Below are 20,872 nucleotides of genomic sequence, written 5' to 3'. Positions count from 1 at the left end.
AACTTTAATATAGGGCACACTGTGGTAGAAAGGGCACTGAACTGGGACTCAGAAAATTGGGATTCTAGTCCAAGCTCTGTTATTTATTAACTATGTGCCCTTGGGCAAGCTAATTAATTAATCTGAACCTTGGTCTTCTCCTTTATAAAAGGGGAGCTCTGGCATTTGATGACCTACAACATCCCTCAGCCCAAAACTGGCTTTTCACTCCTTCTCATTCACCGTCTACAGAAACAATGCGTAAGGGTTATCTGTCCAGGTATAGCATGCTCCAAACCTAACTTCACCAGTGACCAGAGCAGAGTCCTTTGACTCTCTTCTTGTGATCACACAAAAGTTTTCAAAAGACTCTCAAGCCTTTTCCAAGGGACCTCACTTGTCCTTTTGGTGACGTGGTTATTTACATCCTTCTCTTTAGCCATTCAGGATTGGTCTCAATAGAGAATGCATCACCTAGTTGTGAACTCCCTAGTGCACCTATCAGATTGACTGATTGTTCCTATTGGTATAAAGGAATGAACTCTGGAGTCAGACACTCAAGGTTCAAATCTTGACTCCATCAAGTTAACTTGCTGTGTTACCCTAGTCAAGTTACTTTGCCTCATTTAACTTCAATTTCCTACTCTGTAAAATAGGGGTAATAACTGTCCCTGTATCATAGGATGAGTGGGAAGATTAAACGAATCACTATGTATAGACATCAAGGACAGTGCCTAAGACACAGGATGCACCTAATAACGGTATCAGTAACAATTCAGTATGATACGCTACTACAGGTGGGCACTGAAGGTAAAAGATAATGATCTAACCTAGAAACTCCCATTCAGGAGCAGGGAAACAGAAAGAGATAGAAAACGAATTATGTTAAGGGCTCTACCAAAGATATAAGGAAAATGTTTGAGAGTCATAAGGGAAGTGAAAAACATGGCCTCTTTTGGAGAAGGGGAAGGGAGGGCTTCACAGAAGGTGACGTTTATGTTGGAATTTGAAGGATAAGCAGGATTTTCCCAGTTTGGCAACAGAAGATGAGTGGGAAGGGCACTGGACTAGCAAAAGCAAAGACACAGCAATAAAATGTATATATATGTATATATATGTATATATATTTTAAAGGAATTTTGAGTGTGATGATACTAGAGAATGGTGATGTGCTTATGTGTGTCTTGGGCAGGAGATGTGGTGAATAGGGCAGTGGAGTGGGATTGGAGGGTTGGTAGGGCAACTGAGGTAAAAAGATTGCCAGGGCAAAGCCTGAAAGGACATCTGTATCCAGGAAGGTGATTTAAATCAGATTATACACTGGAGGCTGGATAAGGAGGGCAGTTAGCAGAATATTCAGGATTTGCAGTACTGGTCAGGTTGCTAATCATCCACAGTCCAATGAGAGAGAAGTGGGGCAGTGGTGGAAGGAGGTATAGGGATGGAGGGAGCTTTCTTTGCATTTTGATCGACTGCTGTGTCTTATGGGAACTATAATCTAGTAAGAAAAAATTCACACAATTTAAATTTAATATGAGTTACATAACTATCAGTGACTTAATTAAACCTCAACACAAGTTTTCAATTATCTTTGGATGTTCAAACATAATTGTCTAGGACAATCTTATGGAAAAAAGTATCCAAACTTTCTTCCGTGATTCAGAGTGAGTCCTCACAACCATGTATCTTGGCACAGTGGTTAAGAGATAGACTTTCTGACTTCAAGAAACATGGCTTCAAATTTGGGTTCATCAGTTCCACCAATGAAGCTTTTGGCAATTTGCCTTAACTTTTCCAAGGTTCAGTTTCCTGATCTATACCATGGAGATCCTAATTCTTACCTTACAGGGTGGCAATACAAATTAAAATAAATTAGAAAATATGTAAGACACTAAGCGAATGTCTGGCACATTATGAGTGTTCAACAAATGGTGCTCAGTTTTGTATTTTCCCTGAATTAACTAATAACATCTGTAGGGAGTGAGGATGGACAGAGAAGAGGGGACACAAGACTCTGCTGAACATTCATCCATTTCTGCAGCTTATAGATATGTGGCTTTTCAGAAGCAACAGTCACTATCATAAAGCACGGGGGAAGACCAGGGTGAGAATTTCAACTGTTGAAGGATTGAATAAATGAATGAGAGAACAAACAGACATACATATGGCAACTCTGAATAGGTCAGTAGATACTCAGAAGAGTGCTAATCTTCCTCGTAAAAGATGTGAATGCTATTCCCTACTATTCTGAAAGCCTAGCTAATTCCCGTCTGTTCTTTAAGATCAAGCCTCACTTGGAAATTTTTTCTCACTGACAGACCGAGTAGAGTAATCCTTTTCTGCCCTGCACATCTGTATGGCTCACACTTCTTGACTGGTTCTTAGAGCAGAAAACCAAGTGATAGCACCATACAGTGTCTCCCTCTTTGGATTTCAACTCCTTGAGAACAGAAACTGTGTATTGTTAATCTCTTTATTCACTGCATCTTACACAGCACAAGGCACATAATTAATAATTATTCAAAAGTGGAAAGGAGGGAAGGCAAGATATATGTAGGATTTAATATTAATTTCTACCTCCCATTATGAATGAATCTTGGTTTCAGAGAATATTAGAACTGAAAGTTTGCTAAACACCAGTTTCTATTTATATGACTTGTTATGATTAAGCAATGCTCTCAAATCCCTCCATCAAATATCAATGCTCTTGGTTGGTAGGCTATATTCTAGTACCTACCATCTTGCTTCTACTTCCACCAGTTGAAATGTATGTTCACCAAGAACCAAACAATTTTGTTTCTAAAGCTGCTTAAATCATTTGAGGTTGTAATTATGACAATACATTTTATTAAATAACAAGAAGTGAATGCAAGAGAGAACCACTGCTTCTATGAAAACTAAGCTGAAAGTTTCCAAAGCATTCAATAAAGATAAGTTACTTAAAAACTGATGTCAACTTTGATATAGGTGAGACATACGCAAAATATTAGAAAAAATAAAGTATAAAAGTCTAGGATTCCACATTCAGTTTGCTTCGAATATTATCCTGAAATTGGACCATATAAACACTACAGTATGGATGTGGTTTATGCCAGAAGCATAATATTCCACTCCAAATGGCAAACCGGTATCCTCAAAAAGGCCTTGAGTCAAAAATCAAAGAAATATGCAGATACATATTTCATGTTTAAAATAAATGTTTAGGGTACACATGTATCATTTTTAATAATTTGCTCATTTGAACTTTTTCTAAAATTATCTCATGTAGTTCAGTACTCTTTTCTCAAAACTAGAGAAGTACTCATGATATGCAAATAAAAGTAAAGACACACCATTTTTTAGTACTTGACTTTGGCAAGGAGGTTTATAAAATTCAGGCAAAAAAATGAGAGACTGTCAAAACTGGTGATGAAAATGTACACTGATATAACTGTTCTGTGGGCAGTTTACAAATATGTACAAGAGCCTAAAAACAGTCCATACCTTTGACTCAGTAATTACTTATAAACAAAAGCATGTGCTATAATGTAATAAATGGTAGTAAGGTAGTTGGAAATGCAGTAAAAGTGAAGTTTGTGTCATTGATTCAGGATTCATACATTATGTTTATGAAGAATTTCTGGTAATATGAGGTAAATTTAAAATATAATGTTAAGAAAATATAGCATGAGAGGATGAAGATGTTAACTAATCTTACTGTGGTAATCATTTTGCAATATATATGTGTATCAAAATCATCACACTGTACACTTTAAACTTACATATATGCCAATTTTATCTCAATAAAGCTGGGGAAAAAATGTACGCAAAAAAGAAAAAAAAAGAAAAAATACCCTGTTATAACTAAATTTGTTTACTTTCTGCTCTGTCTAGAAGTTTTTAACATTCTATAATAAATAAGAAGGAAATAATTTTATATAGTTATTTGAAGACGAGAAAGACCACACATCTCATTAGACCTGTGGGAACGGTACCAAACTCTTTCTGTATGCTATATTCTAAAAGAGGACCCCAAAATATTAAAAACACATTTTTAAAAAGAAATGTCACCAGGAAATCTTGTAATCTCTGGACTTCTTCAACTAGAAGCTCTGTGATTCTACTTGGCCTAATCAAATTCATCTGTACTGAAGATTTCTTAAAACAGACACTGTGTTAATGGACTGGTTTTAGATTGATCTTCATAAATCAAAGGCAATAGCACTTGAGCAAGTAGACTATTTATAATTTTTGTTTTTAACAGCTTTATTGAAGTATAATTTATAATACCATAAAATTACTTGTTTTGAGTATATATTCAATGACTTTAAATTTATAGTTATACAACTATTATCACAAACTTGCTTAAAAACTGTATGTATACAGATATAAAATTGTATTTTCCTGAACTTCTTTAGAAGCATATGATTGTTTAAAATTATAACTGTCTTGCAGTGTTTATAACATATATAGATTTTCTACATGACAACTATAATGTAAAGGACATAAAGAGTGTTAATTGGCTTATATGGTTTCAAGTATCTATGTTTTATGTGAAATGGTGCTATATTAATTTTAAGTAGAAAATTTAAGGACTTATATATATGTTATATATATTACATCTATTCCAATATACATATATTATAATCCCCATAGAAACCATTACAAAATAAGAACAAAGTAATAGAGCTAAAAGGCCAAAAAAAATATTAAAATGGAATTCAAATAACTGTTTCAAAAGTCCAAAAGAAGGCAAGACAAGAGGAATAGAAATACATGAAGAAATAGAAAACAAATCATAAAACAGCTGACCTAAATTCAACCATATTAATAATAACAGTAAATGTTAATGGGCTGCACACTTCAATTAAAAGGCAGAGATTATCAGAATGGATAGAAGAATAGGACAAAGCCATATGTTGCCTAGGAGAGAGACACTTTAACAACAGATAGACCAAAAACAAATTGATGGGGACACACCATGAGAACAGTAAGTGTAAGACTAGATTGGCTCTACTAACGTTAGATAACATAGACAGGAAGACAATATTATCAGATAAAAAGAGGGACTTTCATAATGATTTAAAGGTTCAGTTCATTAGAAAGACTAACAATCATAAGTATATATTTGCTTAAAGATATTTTCAAGATATGTAAAAGTTGATAGAATTAAAGGGAGAGATAATTCCTTAATCATCCTTAGAAATTTAACCTCTTGACAGTTGACAGAACTGTCAACACAAAGATCAGTAAAATCATAAGTTATTTGAATACCTAATTGATACTTAATAGGACACTACACCCCAAACTATAAAATAGGTGCACATATGCATTTACCAAGATAGACCATATGGTGGGTGATAAAACAAGTCTCAAACAAGTTAAAAACTTGAAACCATTCAAAACACATTCTCTGATCACAATGGAAAAAATTAGTAATGAGTAATAGTATGACATGTAGGAAAATCCTTATTATATGGAAACTCAACCAGACACAAATAATCAATGAGTAAAGAAAAGAAATCACAAAGTAAATAAATAATATTTCAAACGGAATGACAGTGAAAATAAAACATAGCCAAAGTTTAGGATTCAACTAAAGCAGTGCTTAGAGAGAAAAGTATAGTTTTGAAAGCTAACATAAAAAGTAGTAAAATCAGGCAGCCCAGGTGGCTCAGTGGTTTAGTGCCGCCTTCAGCCCAGGGCCTGATCCTGGAGACCCTGGGATCAAGTCCCATGTCAGGCTCCCTGCATGGAGCCTGCTTCTCCCTCTGCCTTTGTTTCTGCCATGGACAGAAACTGTCTCTCATGAATAAATAAATAAAATCTTAAAAAAAAAAAAAGTAGTAAAATCAATGATCTATAAAGCTAGAAGAATGAGTAAATTCAAAATAAGCAGAAAAAAAGGAAATAAGAGTAGATATAAACAAAATAGAAAACACAGAATAAAATTATCAAATGAAAAAGTTCTTTAACAAAATTAATAGTAATTAGACTGATCAAAGAAAAAAGGAGAAAATCACAAATTATCAGTTCAGAAATAGAAAGGTTATCGTTAGAGATGTTACAGTTAAAAAAATCACAAGAAAACTGTATGAACAACTTTACACTAAAAACTACAACTTAAATGAAAACAACAAATTCTTTGAAAATTACAACACAAATTTAAGCAAATATACAATTTAAATACAACACAAGTTAAAATTTAAATAAACATGAGATCAAACAAAATCTGATAGCCTTATTAAAGAAATTAACTTGGTTATCAAAAACCCTCACATAAACTCCAGGACAGATGATTTTGCTGATAAATGCTGCCAAATATTTATGGGAGAAACAACACCAATTGTACATAAACTTTCAGAAAATAGGTGAGGAGGGAATAGTTCTCAGCTTGTTTTCTGAGGCCAGCTAACCCTAATACCAAAGCCTGACAATGATGTTATAAAAATATTAAAATTACTTGGGATGCCTGGGTGGCTCAGTGGTTGAGCATCTTCCTTTGGCTCAGGATCTGATCCTGGAGTCCTAGGATCCAGTCCAGCATCCAGCTCTCTGCAGGGAGCCTGCTTCTCCCTCTGCCTATGTCTCTGCCTCTCTCTGTTTCTCATGAATAAATAAATAAAATCTTAAAATATATATGTATATATATTTATTTTATATATATATGCATATATATATGCATATATATATAAAATTACAGATGAATATCCCCCATTGAACACAGACCTAAAAATCTTTTTTAAAAAATTAATGAACTGAGGGGCACTGGGGTGGCTCAATAAGTTAAATGTCTGCCTTCAGTTCAGGTGATGATCCTCAGGTCCTGGGGTACTGGGATGGAGCCCCTTATGGGCAGGCTCCCTGCTCAATGGGGAGTCTACTTTTTACCCTCTGCTCCTCCACCTATCCGCTCCTGCTCTCTCTCTCTCTCCCTAGCTTGCTCTGTCTTAAATAACATCTTTTAAAAAAATTTAAAAATAAAATAAAAAATTAATGAATTAAACCCAGATTATATATCTTGACAAAGTGGGAGTTTATCTTAAGAATGCAAGGTTGATTTAACATTGTAAAATTAACTAATATAATCAGCCATTACAATAAAATAATGAAAAAACCCATATAATCATTTCAATGGATATAGAGCAAATACCTTATATATACTACATTCATTTAAATTATTGTTCCCCATAGCCAATGTGTCATGTCTCTCCAGCTGCTCTGCTTTCAAGACTTTTCTTTGTCCTTCCTTTTTATTTCTTTAATTTTGATGTGTTTAGGTATGGATTTCTTAAGAGTTTATCTTGCTTGGAATCACTCAACTTCTTAAATCTCTGGGTTTATGTCTTTCAACCAAATTTTAGGAATTCTGAGTCATTAATTCTTCAATTTTTTCAGTACCACACTGCTTTTCCTCCCCTACGGGACATGGGTGACATATACGTTAGATCTTTATTGTCCCACAGGTCCCTAAGACTCAGTTTCAATTAGTTTTCAATCTTTTTTATTGGTTGTTCAGATTGGATCTATATTTTCAAATTCACCAATTCTTTCCTCTCTTATCTCCAATTTGCCACTGAGCCAATCCAGTGAATCTTTTATGTCAATTAATTGTATTTTTTAGTAGTAAAATTTTTATTTGGTTCTTCTTTACATCTTCTATTTCTTTGCTAAGATTTTTTTTCATTTGTTTCCACAGTTATTGGTTATTGCTCACTAAGTCATTTTCATAATAGTAGCTTTAAAATCCTTGTCTGATAATTCTAAACTCTGTGTCTTCTTGGTGGTGGCATATTTTCTCATTAGATTGTCTTTTCTCATTAGAGTTGGGATTTATTGGTTCTTGGTATAATGACTGATTTGGGACTATATCCTGAACATTTTAAGTATTTAAGAATCTGGTTCCTATTTAAATCTTCTATTCTAGCAAGAAGTCAACCTATTTAAATTCAGAACACATGTCCTATTATATTAGTATAACACTGTGTATCAAGTGCCCCCCTCAGTGCCCGTCACCCAGGCACTTGATGGGATGAGCACTGGGTGTTATGCTATATGTTGGCAAATTGAACTCCAATTAAAAAACAAAAACAAAAACAAAACACTGTGTATCAGCTATACTTCAATTAAAAAAATAAATAAAACAAAATAAAGTGAATATAAAAATAAAATTGATGGTGAAAAAAAAGAATAAAGAAGCAGAAACATGTCCTGGGTCAGGTTTGTGGACTGTGGTTCAAATATCAATTTAGCTTAAAAGATTCTACAGTGCTATTTTGATATGCCCCCTTCAGATGACAAACTCCAATGCTACAGTCTCCACAGCGCCGGCTGGGGAGGAGGAGGAGCCCCAGCTCATTACTACAGAGTAAGAGTGGAAGATAGGTTTCTACCCACTGACCCAGTTGGGGAGGTATATTGCCTAGTTAATGTAGGGGTGGGAGGGAGGAGTTAGAGCTCCATCTACAGTCTCCATAGGGGAGGGATACCATTTCCTTCCTGATCATACAGGGCAGGGGTAAAAGTAAGAGTTCCACCTATAGGCTCTAAGGGAGACAGGCACGTGACTACTGAGAGGAACAGGGGTGATGCCTAAAGGCTCCAGGGGAAAGGAATGATAACTCATTACTGAAGGAGAGGAATAAAAAATAGGTCTCCAACACACCTACTCCACTACTGCAGGGCCAAGTGGAGTTGGGAAGGGGTACAGCTTTATTCATGGTGTATGTCTCCAGAATTGGCAGGAATGGTCAAAAGTTTTCTCTATAGCTGAACTGCTCTTTTCCTAGTGCTTTGGCTACAGAGAGCAGGCTTTTCTTGGAGATTTTCTTTCTGTTTTGTTCATTATGGCTTCTAGTTTGCAGGGCACCCAGGCCAGGATATACAGGAAGCAAGAAAAATCCCAGGGAATTTACTGCTATGTAGTTCCTCAAATCTCAATATCCCTGGTCAGAACCATCTTTTCTCACTTTAGAGAGTCTTCTGGTAGGTCATTTAAATATTTAGTCCAGTGGCACCTGAGTGGCTCAATTGGTTAAGCATATGACTTCGTCTCAGGTAATAATATCAGGGTTCTGCGATCTAACCCTAAGTCAGGCTCCTAAGGTTAGCAGGGAGTCTGCTTCTTCCTCTCCCTCTTCCCCTTCTCCAGCTCATGTTCTTTCTCTTTCTCTCTCTCTCTCAAATAAATGAATAAAAAAATAAATAAATATTCATCCAGGAATTTTTGCTGTGATTAGTGGAAGTAATAAAGTCAAATATGTTTACTCCATCTTGTTCATAACCAGAAGCTGCAATCTGATTTTAAATGCATCAAAAAATAAGATGCATTGAAGAGTAGAAGGCTGGAAAGATGGCTATGTATAAATCATGATTCAAGTATATTAAAATGTTAATGGTAGAATGTAGGTGGAAGTATATGGGTGTAATCTGTAAAATCTTTTCAACTTTGCTATATGTTTGAAAATTTTCATAATAAAATGTTGGGGGGAAGAATCTTTGGCCAAATCTGAAATGCAAATGATTAAAAAAAAAAAAACCGCAACATGCAAAAGGAAGAAAAGAATTCCTCTGCTGAGTGAAAGACAGGTACTGGAGATTTGCTCTGATCAATAAGTTACCAGATTAACTGGAACGAGAGGCTATTAGATGAGAACAGTTCTTTGTAAAAGCTCTAGCCAGCTGAATGCTACTTTTTGTTTTTGATAGCTTATTTTGTCCACAGCCTGGTCCTTAGGCCTTGTCAGTTTTGCATCTCTCAGAGTAATTCCATCAGAGTTAACAAGCATAGTGCAGTTGAGCAGCTGAACTGCTTAAAGGACAATTAATATTGGGGAGGGACTAAATTCATTACTTGAAATGAAAATAAAAGAGGGGGGAATAACTCTCAAAATTAAATCTTTATTTTTGAAAAAAAAAAACAATCTAACACAGAATAAATGTGGGAGTCTGATTTGGGGTGGGGTGGATGTGGGACACAGTTATGCCATAGATCCCCTGAGTTAACTCTAGTTGAGTTGTTTAAGATACAAAGTGACCACCTTCATACTAAAAAAGGTGTCAGAAATGCAAAGGTGTCCAGGGCACGGATTCTCTTCATTTTTCCCACATATACAAGTGGGATACTTGGCATATGACACATAGTAAAGAAAACACACTGGCAATGGGATAGGATGGACTTCACTGTGAATCCTGGCTCCATTTTCTACTAACTAAATGACACTGGCTCCAAGTCTCTGCAGTTCTCTGCCTCTCAATATCCCATCTATAAGAAGATAATGAATGCTGATATAAGGGTTAAATGAAATGATGAATATAAAGTGCTCTCTTGCCTATCTAGAAACTTACTTATGCACATACTGTCTTAGTTTTAGGGAGGATAAATGAAAAAAAAAAAAGAACAAGATCTCTTCCATTCTTTTCACACACTGATGAAAATTAATCAAGAACCTTGGATGAGTGAAGCAGGTAACTGTCCAATGGTCTCTGACATTTTCTGTCAGGGTGACTCAAACAATATCTGCCTCCTAGATGATACCCTAGCTCTTCTGCTGGCTCATTTATTCTGGGGCTAGGCTCTCCTGGGCCAAGGCAAGACTGCCAGCTAAGCGGTAAGCTCAGCAAATCAGTAGCAGTCCTGAAGAGTCCACAGGACTCCCCTAGGTTTACTTCTAGAAGGGTCTACATCCTTTTGGCATATGCTTGACCAGATTTTTCAACATAATGCTGTGAAACCTTATGAACAAAAGCTTCTCTCCGGTGCCTGAAATGTAAGTTCTATGATACTTTTTTAGGTGGCTGTCTTAAATTTTATTTAAGAATTATATTCTAAACGCCTGAGTATGTTGTTTGGTAAAATGTTTAAGACCTTTTTTACCTGTTACAAAATAACAATGAATACAGAGACTCATATTTGTAGTGATTCAATATTTACCTTGTGTTTCATTCACACCTTTTTTGATCTTCCCAGTGCCACATGCCTCTTTTAATCTAAGAGTTATGCCCCCAATTTATGCAGTTGGCTCCATATAAAAACCAAGCTGAGGCACCTTTTCACTACTCACAGAATCAGTTCGAAATCTTTCATTCTGGCCTGCTTTATGCTCTACTTCCTGACATTCTCATTCACCCTATTTTCATCTCTATGATGACTTTATTTATAGGCTCATTTCACAACTTGGAATCCATCAATTGCCTTCTCCTCTGGCTCTGAATTCCTGGCTATCTATCTATCTATCTATCTATCTATCTATCTATCTAGGCTTACCTCTTTAAATGTGATTAGTATTTGCCCTATTGAATACACTCCGTTAAGTCATGGTAGCCAAATATTTTGCCAGACCCAGTTGCTGGGTGCAGGCCCTAGCAGCCAATACTTCCACACTGGTCTACGTACCATCTAAACACTTATACCCTATCTAAGCTTTCAATTCACTCATGTTGAGGGATCACAAAAGAGGATTTCCAGAGCTAACAAACACAGCAGTAGGTTTCCTCCTATTTCTCCTGCTACTAATAATTGTAGATGTTCTCCTTTACCTCTGCCTTTGGCTCAGCTGATTCATTAGAGGTATCAAGTTGTTCCTTGGCTTGGGCCATCTGAGTCATCAACCTGTCCATGTGGGACTGGATGTCTGCCAGTATCTCAGTCACATGAGCGGTGGCCATTGCTTCCTGGATGTCCACTAGATGAAGGGCCTTTTGCTCCTCATCAGCAATCACTTTCTGAACTTTCTTAAATTCCTGCTGTATAAACACCTTCATCTGGTCCCGGGTTACCTGCAGAACACAGACAAGTAAGAATAAAAAGTTGGACATACAAAGAAATAGAAGGGTAGAGCTGCTACTGTAAGTGCTAGGAAGCCCTGGCCAAAACATAAGCCAACTATGGTTCCTACATGGTCCTGAAGTTTGGGGAATATCCTCTAAACAATGTTCCCCTAAGATTTTTTATGAATTTCTTGGTAATCCTTTTCCCCTTTTTTAGTCTTTAGGAAGTAATCCCTTATCTTTCCCTTTGTGTTCTTCCTTTCATTCATTTTTACACTGGTAATACATGATTGGTTTTTAACAATAGGTAAGTGTAAATTGTGAAAAATGAAATTACTCTTCTCTCTCCATCTGGATATCATTTTTTCTCTTTGGAGAGTAATTACTATTAATAATTTGGTGTATATCCTTCCAACCATTTTTCTATATAGTTCTACACTATATATATACATATAGACGAGTTATGTTGTTTTTATATAAATGGGTCACAATGAACATAAGGTTTTGGGTCTTGCTTTTCCACTTAAAATATGTTAGGACATACAGATCAACTTCATTCATTATATTATTTTCAATGTTTATATGATGTGGATATAACATAAATATGAATATTCATATATATAAATAAAAAGATAAACCTACCTATTAAATATTTCCCTTCTTAATGGAAATACAGGATATTTCCAAATTTTTGCTATTACAAACACCACAGTAATGAACATCCTTGGATATCTCTTAATATTTGTGTATGAGTATTTTTAGAGACTTCTGGAGTCACTGAGTCAATTTATATATACTCTAAAAATATTGACTGATACAGCCAAACTGCCATCTGAAAAAGATATACCAATTACATTCCCACAATGTGTGAAAGTAGGAATTTCTTTATACCTTCACCAATATTAGATATTAGATCATGTAATGCCTTAAAATGTTTATTCTATGAATAAAAATATATTATTCATTTATTTTGTAGAAACCACTGAGCAGATCAAATAAAATATGGCTGCAGGCTGTATTTGGCTGGGACGTAAGGTAAACAAAGTGAGAAACTACCAAAATAAGAACTTCTAAACTCTGTATCTTACACTTACTGATGTTTCCTCACACCGATGTATATTTTAGGAGTATTTTCAAACAACTCTGCATGGTAAATAACTATGGTAGGGAATTGGGAAAAGTTAGAGCAATGGACAGAAGGAGAACGGCCAAGAGAGAATTTTAGAGTGGAAAGAGAAAGTAGCTGTCACCTAGGTAAGTCTCTTTTATTTCCAGGTAAGGGAACAGTCGCAGGTGCAGAGTATCTGTAGAAGACGCAAGGGACACCAATCTTCCTGGCTCCCCGTCTGGTGCTCTGGATTAACTCTAACAGTCTCTAGCAAGGAAAGCCAAATTGGAAAAACCTAAAAAGAAGACTGAGGAAGAGAAAGTCTAAAGAAGAGGGGAAGATGGGGCCTTTTTGAATTAGCCTCTTAAAAATTCAAAGACGCTTGATACCTTAAGCAGCTTTTGTAACACTGCCATAAGAACGTCCATGCAAAATAAGACCTGTAGGAACGGTCTCTGTTCACACATCAAGTGACTAAGCGACATAAGCCCTCAGGAATTCATTAGACTCTCTGCAGGTACTCTCCTTGGTGCTAAAGAAAAGGGGAGGGGGAGTGTTAAATGTTATTAATGTCCCTGCAAATTCTGTATCAGATTAAGAACTGTGATTTGTGTTTATTTATGTAATTCCTCTTTATTTTTAGTGTGTTTATTTCAAGGCTGTTATGATTTATGATGACCTTTTATGAATGGATCTCAAACACTGAAATAAATTAGGTCTTACAAGACCTAAGACCTTCTCTTAGAGACTAAACTTAGGAAGTTTTAGTTAAGAGATGAACTTTTCTGAATGCCTAAGAAACGTTTTAAACAGTTGCAAGTGACTAAAAATGGAGAACACAATAAAAACTGACTTGCAACCTGTTTTACTAACCTTCACATACCCATGTGGCTCAAGTCAGAAGTTGATATCAGTCAGGAAAGCGTGGCCAGACTACAGCAGGTGACTAAATCATGGGTTAAAAAAAAATCAAATTCTCTATTTCCCATTGTTTTACATAGGTTTCTCAACCTTTATTTTAGATCACATCACAAATAAGAACTGAAGGCAGAATAAACAAGTTCATAAAACTTTTATCCTTTTTACCCCTGTTCTCTACTAATCAGCACACAGGTATTCTCCAACCTAGTTCAAAATGGTAAGAACAAATTTCTGGGTCATAGCATCCATTAAATTCAGAGGCCAAAGGAGGGACTCCCTGGGGGACCTGGCATGTGGTTAGGCTGAGTACTCTGGAGAAAGAACTCCTACCAATGGCAGGCAGGAATGAAACAGCTTTCAAGTTTCCTTTTCAAGTGTCATTTCACCTCCTTGCCATCAAAACCCCATTCTGCTTTAAACTTGTTCTCCAAGAGCACCAGACCCTCTCTGTCCGCACCTGCTACCTGAGAGCCACTGATATAATTTCTGTGTAGGTTTCTTAGAATTTCTTCAGCCTCTATCCTAGAGCTCCCCAAAAGTGAAAGTGACAGTCTCATACTCCTGACTATATTACAAACAGTGTTAGTAAAAAGAAAATTTTACCTATGCAGAGAAGAGAAGGCTGGGTGTTATCACAGAACAATGAAACTAGCAATATAAAAGGTTCCTTTTTTATACGATCTACTAGTAATTGGTAAGTTTTTTTAGAGCCACAGAACTTCCCTTAACCCATACAAAATCTTAATGTAGAACCATAAAGCAAAACAGAACTGAAAGTAGAACTACTCTGGTTAAAAGAAAAATCTCCCCCTCCTCCTTGAAGTAATTCCTAGGGCACTGGTAGTGGTCTTCAGCTAAATCTCCCGAGATACCTGGGTCGTCTACACAAATGAAACCATAATAGGAGTATCTTCCCTTTGGTCAACTGGCCCCTAAATTGTTAAAACTTTAAAGTCCTAGATTATAAACTAGTTGATATGTCTTTGTTATAGTTGCATGAGGGTGAAGAGCTACATTATTACTTAAATAAAGCATTGTAATTTGAGCATTGAAAAAGAGAACTGAAAAATTTGGTGGCTTACTTGTGAACAGTCATAACTAACTAGTGAAGATCTGATTGTTCTCATGAGAGCTGAGTCCAACCTCCTCATTTTATAGGCCACACACACACACACACAGGTGCAGTAATAATCAAGTTTCAAAATCAGCTTTCCTTTCGTCCAGTCCAGTATACTTTGTGCTACAACATATTGCCTGTTAGGATCCCTTTCTGCCTCCTTCAGGTTCTTCAAACTTCTTAATTGAGATGTTTCCTTGGTTAACAGGCAGCTCTGTTATTATCCCTACTGAGATATTATTCTCCCCAAGTGAATCTTGGGATAAAGGATGCACATCTGAAGAGTTAAGTTTCATCCCATGCTATTTTATATATGCTCTTGTAGTTAATATTTTCAAGCCAGGCTGGACTCAGGAGGCAAACAGACTGGCACTTTACACATAATTAAACACATAAAACCTTGAATTAAGAGCTTATACTTAAAAACACCACTATTCAGTGTGCTTGACACGGGTTGCAAGCCATTAGCTCCTAGCTAACTGTTGTAGGAAACCAAGGTTTATTTAGTTTTCTATTACAGGTAGCGTATTAAAAAAATACTAGCTAGAAAGCATCATAGGTTAAGAAAGATTTGTTCCAGAAAAGTGTTGCTGACATGAACTGAGAAAGATGGAACAGGTCACAAGCAGGAAGCTACACAAAAGAAAAGCTCTGAGTCTACACTGACAGAAGAGTTCAGAAATAGTTGTTCTACTAGCCAAATTTCCTGCAAGTAAGTTTAAAGGAGCCTACTCCAAAAATGACCTTAAAAAGTGTGAACTGAATGAAATAGTTTGTGAAGACTGCTAAATACCGCCCCAAAAGGTCAAGAAGTCCACTTTTACTCCTCCCTCTTCTGAATGGCCACTCTTCTAAAATAGACCAAAAAAAAAGCAAGAAATGGAATATTTTCAGATGCTACAAGCTGTCTTCACTCCCACCAGCACAGTGCCTTCTCAGCATGCCAGTGTCCATGGAAACTTTCAGGTGGGGAATCTCAAAGTTGAGGTTTCTGTATAGCCTCTAGTATTTATTCTGGCATTTTGCTCCAAGACAGTGCTTTCCAAATCTCTATCAGGCTCCAGTGAGGGCAAGTGAGGGAAGAGCTTCTTTAACAACGAGGACAAAGTCCTCTTTCAGTATTTTTTGTATATGAGAATAGCCAATATTTGTGAATAAAACCAATGCTCATTCCTAAGGCTTGGGAAATTACACAGCAGCCTAGAAACACAGCAGACATGAACTATGAAGTACATTCTATTACTAATATTCTGAGTGCGGTCAAATATTTTCCTGACAACCTGGTTAGAAGCCTCAATTGCTTGGATTTTACAATGGAGGTGTTGAGAAGAGTAGAGGTTATTAAAGTGAGCAGTTAATCTCTTCCTTAAATCATTTTTCTCATCTTCATCAGAAAACTCAGACAAAAGCAGTCACATGTATCCTCTTTACCTCCTTTCATTACCCTACTGTGTAAATACAGCACCAGGAGGTTTCTACGTCTGTATCCAGTCAAAGAAGTAATAATGATATTTACTGTTGCTGCTATAAATATTTCTATTATAAAAAAGACTGTAAGAAACACACCAAAATGTTGGAGAGTGGTTACCTCTGAGTGATGGGATTAAGAGTATTTTTCTTTGTTCCACTTTCAATCCACTAGAATAATGTGTAACACTTATTTTTTTCTTGAATGGTAATTTTTAAAAAGAAATGAAACTCAAAGAGAAAGTTAAATCCTCAGTAAGATATTAGCTAATCAAATCCAACAATGTATACAAAAAATTACACACCACGACCAAGCAGGATTTATCCCAGGTATGCAAGGCTGGTTCAACATTTGAAAATCAGTTCATATAACCTATCACGTCAACAGGCTAAAGAAGAAAAATCACATTATCATAATAAATGCAGAAGAATCACTTGATAAAGTCTAAGATCCATTTATGATAAAAAGTCTCAACAAACTAGGAATAGAGGAAAACTTTCTTAACTTCATAAAAAAAATCTACAAACAATCTACAGCTAATATCATACTTAATAATGAGAAACTATAGGGTTGCCTGGCCAGCCTAATCCTAGGTAGAACATGTGACTTCTGATCTTGGAATTGTGAGTTTGAGCCCCACGTTGGATGCAGAGATTGTTTAAAAATAAAATATTTTTAAAAAATAATAATGGAAAATCTAGTTTTCCTGCTAAGATCAGGAACAAGGCAAGGATGTCTCTCCTCTTACAACTCTTTTTCAACATCATACTGGATGTCCTTGCTAGTAAAATAAAACATGGAAATAAAACGTTTACAGACTGGGAAGGTAGAAATAAAGCTGTCTTTGTTCATGAGTAACATGGTTGTCTGTGTAGAAAATCTGGAAGAATTGACAAAAAAAACTCCTGGAAGTAATAAGCAATTATAGCAAGGTTGCCAGACAGCATTCATATACCAAAGTCAATTCCTTTCCTATATACCAGCAATGAACAAGTAAAATTTAAATATAAAAACACAATAACATTTACATTATCATCCCCAAAATGACATACTTAGATATAAACTTAAGAAAATATGAATAAGGAAAACTACAAAATTCTGATGAAAGAAATCAAAGAAGAATTAAATAAATATAAAGATATTCCATGTTCATGGATAGGAATGCTAAATACTGTCAAATGTCAGTTCTCCCAACTTGATCCATAGGTAGAATACAACTCCCAATAAAAATCCCAGCAAGTTATTTTGTGGATATTGATAAAATGCTTCAAAGTTTACATAGAGAGGCAAAACAAAACAAAACAAAACAAAAACAAAAACAAACAAAAAAAAACACACAAACAAACCAAACCAGAGTAGTCAACATAATATTGAAGGAGAAGAACAACGTTGGAAGATGCTACCTGACTTCAATATTTACTATAAAGCTAGAGTAATCAAGACACTATGGAACTGATAAAAGAACAAACAAATATATCAATGGAACAGAATAGAGAGCCTAGAAATAGACCCATATAAATAGAGCCAACCGATCTTGAACAAAGAGCACGGGCAATGCAATGGAAAGAGTTATTTTAACAAATAGTGCTAAAACAACTGCACATCCAAGTGCAAAAATATTTAATCTAGCCACAGACCTTTCATCTTTCACCAAAATTAACTCAAAATGGATCACAGACCTAAATGTAAAATACAAAACTATAAAATTCCTAAAAGATAATACAGGAGAAAATGTAGATGACCTTGGGTATGGTGATGACTATTTAAATATAATTCCAGGGACACCTGGGTGGCTCAGTGGATGAGCATCTGCCTTCAGCTCAGGGAGTGGTCCTGGAGTCCCGGGATCGAGTCCCACATTGGGCTCTCCTTGAGGAGCCCGCTTCTCCTCTGCCTATGTCTCTGCCTCTCTCTGTCTCTCATGTATAAATAAATAAAATCTTTAAAAATAAATGATGAATGAATGAATGAATAAAATTCCAAAGGCACTATCCATGAAAGAAATACTTGATAAGCTGGATTTCACTAAAATTAAAAACTTCTGTGAAAGACATTGTTAAAATAATGAGAAGAGGAGTGCCTGGGTGGCTTAGTCAGCTAAGTGTCTGCCTTTGGCTGTGGTTATGACCCTAGTGTCCTGGGATCAAGCCCCATGTCAAGCCCCCTGCCCAGCAGGGAGCCTGCTTCTCCTCTCCACCCTGCTTGTGCTCCCTGCTGCTATCTCTGTCTCTCTTTCTCAAATAAATGAATAAACAAACAGATTAATAAAAATCGTAAAAAAAAAAAGAGAAGATAAGCTATAGACGTAGCCACAGATATATCTGCAAAATATATATCTGATAAAGCACTATTAACAAAATAACTCCAAAAATACAATAATAAAACAAAGACTTGAATTTAAAAAATGGGCCAATAACCTGAATAGATGTCTCACCAAAGAAGATATACAGACAGCAAGTAAGCATAGGAAGGATGCTCAACATCATGTGTCATTAGGGAAATGCAAATTAAATCAATGAAGTACTATTACACAGTTAACTAGAATGGCCAAAATCCAAACACTGACAACACCAAATGCTGATAAGGATGTTGAGCATGAAAAATTCTCATTCACTGCTGGTAAGAATGTACGTTTAGAAGACAGGCAGTTTCTTACAAAACTAAACATATTTTTACCATATGATTCAATAATTATGCTCCTTGGTATTTACCAAAAGGAGCTGAAAACTTGTGTCCACACAAAAACCTGCACATGGGTATTACAGCAGCTTTGCTCATAACTGCCAAAACCTAGAAGTGGCCAAGATGTCTTTAAGTAGGTGAACAGATGAATGAACTGTGATACATTTACACAATGAAATATTATTCAACACTAAAAAGAAATGAGCTACCAGGCCATAAAAAGACATGGAGGAACCTCAAATACATCTTACTAAATTAAAGAATTTAATATGAAAAGCCTACACACTGTATGGTTCCAACTATATGATATTCCGGAAAGACTATGGAGACAGCAAAAAGATCAGTGGATGTCAAAAAGTCTGGGAGGAAGGAAAGATGAATATGTGAACACTGGATTTCTTAGGGCAGTGAAAATACTCTGTATACTACTGTACTAGTAGATAACATACAGTTGCCCAAACCCACAGAATATACATATATAACACCAAAAGTGAACTCTAATGTAAACTATGGACTTTGACTGATAATGATGAGTCAATACAGGTTCACTGATTGTAAAAAAATTTATCTACCACTCTGGTGTGGCATGTTGATAGTGTGTGGAGGCAGGATGTATGGGAACTTTTTTTTTTCCTCGATTTTGAATCTAAAGCTGCTGTAAAAAAAAATATCTATTAAAAAATGTTAATAGGGATGCCTGAGTGGCTCAGTCAGTTAAGTCTCTGCCTTTGGCTCAGGTCATGATCCCAGGGTCTTGAGACTGAGCCCCACATCCGGCTCCCTACTTGGGCTTCTACGGGGAGGCTGCTTCTCCCTCTCCTTCTGCCTGCTGCCCCCCCTTGCGTGTGCTTTCTCTATCAAATAAATAATTTTTTTAATGTTAATACAATTAAAACAGAAAACTAAATAGCCACTGAAGTGGAGCCTATAGAAGGTAATGGGGTGGAGTAAGCCTTCCTAATCTGATTTCCCTTTTATAATAAATCAAAAAAAATTAAAAACCCTTTTCTACTTAAGCCCATTAAAATAAGGGCTTCCCTAATAGCTAAGCACGTAGCACATGCTGCTCCTGTCATTTGAAGGTTTTTCTATGGGAGCTTCAGACATCCTGAGGCTCCGCAGAAGAGCAGATTTTAGTCTTGAAAAATTCTTAAAAAGATCTAACTAGCTGATCCAATCAGTGACCAAAGTGTGAAGCAACTTACTTTAGAGAAATATCAGACTCATCAATGAGAAATGGACATCCTTACAATATGTCAGAGGGATATCTGCTTCAGGACCTTATATAACTACAGTAGCACTAAACCTCATGATACAGCTCATCTCTCACAAAAGTGAGACGGAGTTAGAAGCAATGCTGGGTGAAAAGAGAAGGCATGCCTAACTTTGGCCTGATTGTCACTGGACTTTCTCTTGTCTTTTAATCTATAACAAAGACAGGGCCTTATGAATAATGATAATGAAAATATAAAGAGCTACTGTGTGTAGGCAGTGTTCCAGGGGCAATTATGTATGTGTTTCTAATCTAACTCTCAGGTAGGCAATGATATTTTCATTTTGTTAGGGAAACTGAAGCCCACAGTGATTACGCAAGGGTAAGTGATGGAGCAAAGATTCACCTCAGGTCAGCCGGGTCCCAGCCAGTACTCTGACAACCACTCCATAGGGCATCCTGCTACTCAAGAGGAAACTGAGGCCCTGAGAATTCTATCAGACCACTGGAAAGCAACTCCACACAGAGGAGAGCACTCAGAATGATAAGTCAGAGGCCCTGAGTGTTAGTCCTGTCTTTTGGAACCAACCAGCTATTGATTACTTGGGGCAAATCACTGAATCTCTCAGAGCCTGA

At 36.2% G+C, this 20,872-nt stretch overlaps 1 protein-coding gene across 2 annotated transcripts in view; it reads right to left on the bottom strand.

Moving 5' to 3' along the window:
* The window catches only part of TRIM44 (tripartite motif containing 44), a 108,627-nt gene that overhangs the window by 52,250 nt on the left and 35,505 nt on the right, over nucleotides 1-20,872 (bottom strand). For both annotated transcript variants that reach the window (XM_072791130.1, XM_072791129.1), the window contains exon 3: nucleotides 11,497-11,736. In XM_072791130.1, coding sequence (XP_072647231.1) covers nucleotides 11,497-11,736 — 240 coding nt within the window. The remainder of the gene's footprint in view (nucleotides 1-11,496; nucleotides 11,737-20,872) is intronic.

Source organism: Canis lupus, chromosome 21, assembly GCF_048164855.1.
Source record: "Canis lupus baileyi chromosome 21, mCanLup2.hap1, whole genome shotgun sequence".
Classification (NCBI taxonomy): domain Eukaryota; kingdom Metazoa; phylum Chordata; class Mammalia; order Carnivora; family Canidae; genus Canis; species Canis lupus.
This window is presented reverse-complemented; position numbering and strand designations above follow the sequence as displayed.